Consider the following 6,538-nt stretch of genomic DNA (forward strand, 5'->3'; position numbering starts at 1 on the left):
CTACGACACCTTGAAGTATTATATATTCTTGATCATCATCAATGAGACTAGCGTTGACTGACAATCTGGTAGAATTTGTAAACTATGATATATTTTGAATGATGTTCTATATTGATATACCAAATATAACCTTGGATATATTTTTTTATTTTGTAGTCTTTTGTATATGTTGAATTTAGAAATATATAGATATACCAAATATAACATTTGGTATATCTTATTAAGTCTTCACTATATTACTTTGGTATATTTTAAGAATATACTTTTATTGAATATTGTATATTATAATATTATGGTATATTTTGAACTCTATATATATTTGTAGTGTAGAAGTATGTTGATATACCAAAAAAAAAACCTTTGGTATATTTTAGTATATGTTGAATTTAGAAATATATCGATGTACCAAATATATCTTATTAAATCTTCACTATATTACTTTGGAATATTTAAAGAATAAACTTTTATTGAATATTGTCTAACAATATGATATATTTTTTACTCCATATTTCGAATATTTCGAATGTAGAAGTATATTGATATACCAAATATACCCTTTGGTATATGTCAGTATTTTGCACTCTAACGAATATAACATATGGTATATTTCAGTATTGAGCGTAAAAGTATATTGCGTATATTACCTTCGGTAGAGTTTAGTATTTTTTGGTACATTACTTCGGTATATTTTTATAAAATGCTTTTATTGACAACGTGTAGCGGGTATTTTTATTTGCTGTCATCGGCAAAATAAATGCGTTTTTAATAAAGCGCGACATTGTGCGATTATGCGATACGCTTAATAGGTAAATAAGCATTCATTCAAATTATGAAATAATTGAACAAACATAAAAAAAATATGCGACAATTGTTTGATGAAATGCCAGAGATTTAACCACTCAATAAACTATGGCAACTATTATGAAAGTATTTTCGACATTAGATAAACAATCTGTTAAGCAAATTTCGGTCATTTTTGTTATTTACAATATTGTGATAACCTGATCTGTGTGTCCAGCCGCAATTTGAGAGCGTATAGTTTATGTTTGAGTTGGCAACATTTAATTAACTGAACTCAAGTCGAGGCGAGTCTTCGACTCTGACTCCAACTCCGACTCAGAAGTTAACTCTCAAACTTGGCCGAAATGAATACATTTGTCTTGTTTACTTTGGCTTATTGGCCTTTCCCTTAACCAAGCTTCATTTTTTTCTTCGTTCCTTTGGTTTTTTGGCAAGTGGCGAGACCACAACTATGGCAAGATGGGTTCGTTATATCTTTGTTTGGCCATCAGAGAGAGAAAGAGAGAGAGTTGTTCACTCGCGACCCTTATCAACTTGCGCCACTGCACTTTTGCTTAACTTTGCTTATAAATTTCATTCGAGCCATTTGTTGACACACACACACAGAGTCTTGAAGTCGCGAAAGTTTTACCAGAATGCGACGCAGTTGATTTTTGTTATCGGCTGGCAAAAAAAAGAAACGAAGTCAAAGTCGCATTCGAATTCGCAAATAGAATTAAAACGCAAATGAAGGTTGGGGGATTTTTTCTTTCCCTCAACATCAGCAACTTGCTAATGGGGAAAAGGCACAAAAGAGTCGCCGTCATAACTTTGTATGACAAATATATTCATTTCATGCTTGTTCAAACCAGTAAATCGCGTGACGCGCTGACAGCGCAAATTGTTCTTGTTGTTCTTGTTGTTGTTGACCCTGCTGCCTGCCACTGTTGCTTGCAACATTGACAGCGCGTCGAGTGGCAAGTGTAAAAAAAACAAGTAAGAAAGTCGAGTGTGCTCGACTGTGAGATACTCGTTAACCATTTTTAATGAAAGCATATTCTGAAAATATACCAAAGTAATATACCGAAAAAATACTAAATTATACCGAATGCTATATTTGGTATATCAATATACTTTTGCATTCCAAATAATCCATAGTGTACAAAACACTAAAATATACCGAAGGTTGTGTTTGGTATATCGATATACTTATGCGTTAAAAATATACCAAAATAAAAAAAACTTAAAATATACCGAAGAGTTTACTTGGTATATCACTATACTTACACATTTCAAATGAACAAAATACTAAAATATACCGAAGGGTTTACTTTGTATATCAATATACTTCTTCTTTCTAAATATATATAAGTGTAAAATATATCGAAAGCGTTATTTGGTATATCGATATACTTCTACATTCCAAATATACCATAGAGAAAAAATATGCCATTTAGTCAGCCAAAGCTACTGATCAAGATTATATATAGTCGGAGATGCCTCCTTCTACCTGTTACAATCATTTACATGCAAACTTATGATACCCTTCTACCCTTCTTGTGTAGCGGGTATAAAAAGAGAGAACCGAAAAAAGCAGCCCAACTATTGTCTTCATTTTTCTTGCAAATCATGCAACGCAATCAAAGCCGTTGACACATCGTCGTCTCGTGTCCTCATGTGTCGCAGCTGCCACTTGACACTGTCATTCAAGTTCAAGGTTCTCACCCGTCCCTTCTCCCCCCTTTGGCCTTTCGCCTTTGCCCTTTCCCTTTTTCTCAATTGGCAATTGCCAAGTCGGCGCTTTGTCTCTTGCTCATCAGCAACAACAAATGAGAACACAGAGAAAAAATTACAATAATTGTTATTTACGCATATTTGAACATCAAATGTGTCAATTGGCAACCGACGAGCAAACGAGAGCGAGAGCGACAACGACAACGGCATCGAGTCGTTCAACGCTGCGTATGCGTAATGTGTAATGTGTAAAATGTTTCATTCTGTGCATTCGTGTGTGCACAGCAGATACATGTTTGGCCATGGCTTAGTAATTTTTTTCCACCCGCAACACACTTTTTCTACATTATCTATATTTACATTAAGCAAACGAGCTTTAACTGTTCCCAAAAAAAAAAACAAAAAATACAAAATTGAATGCCACAAAAAATTGTTAGAAAAAAACATTGAATTTTTTTTAGATTGTTGTTGATATAATCTGCAAACCATTTATGCGATATTATAGTTAAGAAATTATTTTTGAAAAAGCGAACATAATCCAATGAGTTTATTGGCTATTCAATTGCGTAGTTTATAAATTTTATTTGAGCTCTTTTAATGTGCAAATCTTATTGATTGATTTATGATGCGCTACAAAAACTTTGTGTTTAGTTTTTTTTTTACAGCGAATATTGCTTACTTGTTGTATAATTACATTAAACAAAGTTTTAAATTTCACAAAATTAAGGAGTTAATAATTTTTATTATATTTATCAATTAAATAAATGTTATTTTATCTATAACAAGTAGGAAAGTTAAAGTTAAGTGTGCTTGACTGTGAGATACCCGCTACCCATTATAAATATATGCAAAACATTGCGGTATACATTTTAAAATATACCGAATTAATATACCAGAAAAATACTAAAAATATGCCGAGTGATACCTTTAGTATATTGATATGCATTTAAAATATACTAAACAGTGCAAAATATACCAGATTTAGTACTTCATCGATATACCAAATATGGCCTTCGGTATATTTTAGTATATTTGTGGTATATTATTTGATATATTTTAAGAAACGGGTATCTCACAGTCTCCCAAAATCAGCTGTAGCTTTTTCACTTAACTTGTTTATTTTAGAGTCATTTTATATATTATATAACATTTCATATTATATTTTGGTAAACTTAATTTTATTATATCTTATATGAGTAAAATTTTACTAGAATTTCATTCACAAAACTAGATTGCTTATAAAATTTTTTGATATCTTAAATTTTTAAATTCAAATGCATTTATTTATTTCGTTTTGCCTTGAGTACAATTTAGTTATTTAGTCATGTTCTATTTATTTTATAAATTTACAAATTCGCGGAAGTTTTACACAAAAATTTAGATCGTTTATAAAATTCACTGATTTCTTGTCGAATTAAAAAAAATTGAATTAATAATTTTTGCATTTTAGATTCTTTAATAGCTTATCATGGTTAATTGGTCTGCTTTTCATAGTTCGCTTTACAAGTTTCGCTTTTTTGCTCTCTAGTTTTGCTTACTATAATTTACTTTTAGTTTTTTGTTGTTTTGCTTTATCTCATTTACTTTAAATTTTTTTTTAGTTTTTCTTTCTATAATTTACTCTGCACTTTATCAAAGGGAGCATCACAGTTTCGTTTTCAATAATTTACTTTATCAGCTTTTCTAGTTAGAGCATCTGCTTTTCGCTTTAATGAGTTCACAACTCGGTTGTGTTAAAGGTTCTTTTTGGTGTTGCTGTTAATATCAGTTAGCACAGACAATTGTTGTTGCCTCGGTGTTGTTTTTATTTCTGATTAAAGCAATTTGCGCTGATTCAAATTAGCAGAGCATCATCAAAAGAGAATCTGAGTTGAGTTTTCGCTCCATATAAATATGAAATATTTGCGGCCTTTGGGCTGACAGTCGGTTGTGCGTTAGGCAGCGAGTTGGCTGAGTTATCATCGTCGTGGTTTGTTACAATTGCTGGAAAAGAATTGAAAAAAAAAACATACTCTGAGTATTATTTAAATATGCGTGGAATGTGCTTGAACATGCCGCTGGCAACGATGTTGTTGTTGTTGTTTCTCTCGATGCTGCTGCTGGGCACGCACTTGACTGAAGCGGCGGCTGTCAACGACGTCGACGTCGCTGCAGCAGCTGTTGACAAGGATGTGGCACCAGCTGGTGGCGTTGTTAAAACGGATCTGCTGTCATTGGAGCAGGAAATTGGCGGCAATCCGGCGGCGACACAAGGCGCTCGACGAGCTCGTTTCTTGCTGGGATTGGGAGTGGGAATTGGACCAGGACTTGGACTGGGACTTGGACCTGGCTATGGCTATGGCTATGGAGGATATGGTGCTGGCTATGGCTGGGGTTATCCTTCATATGGGGGCTACTATGGCTCACCTTACTACGGCGCAGGATATTATCCTTATAAGCAAATTATTATTGGCTGAAAAAAAGTACTTCAGCTTCAGTTCCCAAGTTCAATGTGAGATTATAAATAATGTGTTGTTGTTATTATAAGACAGTTTTAAATTAATTTGCCGGACATAAAAAGTTGAAGAAAACACAAAAACATGAAATTGCACAATTTATATTCATTTTTTTCTCTTTTTTTTGGTTAGGGCACAGATTTTGCATAAATCATTTCACAGCCACCAAAATGAAACGCGTAACATAATTTTTAACCCTTGATAAATTTTTATGACAAGCATTTTCGTTATTTTCCCATTTGTTGATGCTGTTCTTTTTTTTTTTTTTTTTTTGTTGTTGTTGTTTTGCTGTTTCCATTTTTCTGTTTGTGTTTGCGCCACAGTGAAATGCAAATAAAGCGGATCAAAAGTTTGCTGTTAAAAGAAGATTAATTGCAATTTGGTGGCAGGTCCGCGACCCTCTTCCCCCTCCCACCCCCTCTCCTCCCTCCTCCTTCCCCTGTTGTCCACTGACCCTCATGTCCGACCCACTTTGTGCCATTCCAACGAAGCAATCGGGATTTTTTTTGTTTGAAGGGGGCGCGGCCAGAGGCGGGTAATTAAATATTTTTAAGCTGTTAATGGTTTCCATTTGCTTGTTGTTGTTTTAAGTAGTTGTTTCAATTATTTATTTATTCTTCTCTGCGTCTGCTTTTTTGTTTTTGTTGTTATTATTATTATTTTTCCTGCTCTTCTTGCATTGATTTTTTGATTTGTTTTTTAATCAATTAATACAATATCCAGAACAATTCGACAGGTAGCTACAGTTTGCGATGGCATTACATTTTCCACTTTTCCACTTTTCTACTTTTCCACTTCACCATTTTCACAATTTTCAATTGCACTTGGCAGTTAGTTGTTGCTGTCGCTTATTGTTTCTATTATTTTCGAGTGCGCACTTTTCAAGCTTTTATTCATATTGAACAGCGGTTGATTTTTGTTTATAATAATGCAAATGATACCAGGAATTCATATATTAAATATTTAATTCAACACATTCCAATTTGTTCTGTATTTTATTCAGCATATTAAATAAACATAACTTAAATTTGCATCACTTTTTTGTTCAACGACTGAGAGTAACTCAACTGCTTGATATTGCACTGCTTGTTTGTAAAAGTTCTATTGGTGTCAACTGCTAAGCGATCACCATTTAAACACCATGTCAAGTTCAAGTGAACTGCTTGCGTGTAAAAGTTATATTCTTCAGTTATATTTGTTCAACATATTAAAAAAACATAATTTAAGTTTGCATCGCATATTAAATAAACATAACTTAAATTTGCATCACTATTTTGTTCAACTAACTGCGAGTAACTCAACTGCTTGCTATAACTTTGCTTGTGTGTAAAAGTTCTATTGATATCAACTGCTTATCGATCACCATTTGCGTGTAAAAGTTTAGACTATCACTTACACTGTCCAATGCTTTCTAAGAATTTATTCAATCATCAGTAGTTGATTTTTGTTTATAATACTGCAAATGAAACCAAATGAAATATTTAATTGGATTCTGCTATCATTTATAAATAAACAACTATAATTTTCAA

General features: G+C 32.9%; 1 protein-coding gene across 1 annotated transcript; it reads left to right on the forward strand.

The window, feature by feature from the left end:
* The first annotated feature begins 4,449 nt into the window (after positions 1-4,449).
* On the forward strand, positions 4,450-4,970 carry LOC117574762 (heterogeneous nuclear ribonucleoprotein A0). The gene has a single exon (XM_034258705.2). It carries the CDS (start codon positions 4,545-4,547, stop codon positions 4,968-4,970), a length of 426 nt encoding a protein of 141 aa, XP_034114596.1. The 5' UTR covers positions 4,450-4,544.
* Positions 4,971-6,538: the final 1,568 nt, after the last annotated feature.

The sequence above is a fragment of the Drosophila albomicans genome, chromosome 2R (genome assembly GCF_009650485.2).
Source record: "Drosophila albomicans strain 15112-1751.03 chromosome 2R, ASM965048v2, whole genome shotgun sequence".
Lineage (NCBI taxonomy): Eukaryota > Metazoa > Arthropoda > Insecta > Diptera > Drosophilidae > Drosophila > Drosophila albomicans.

Coding starts and splice junctions, on each gene's coding strand:
- LOC117574762 (XM_034258705.2), top strand. CDS start 4,545: ATGCGTGGAATGTGCTTGAACATGCCGCTGGCAACGATGTTGTTGTTG.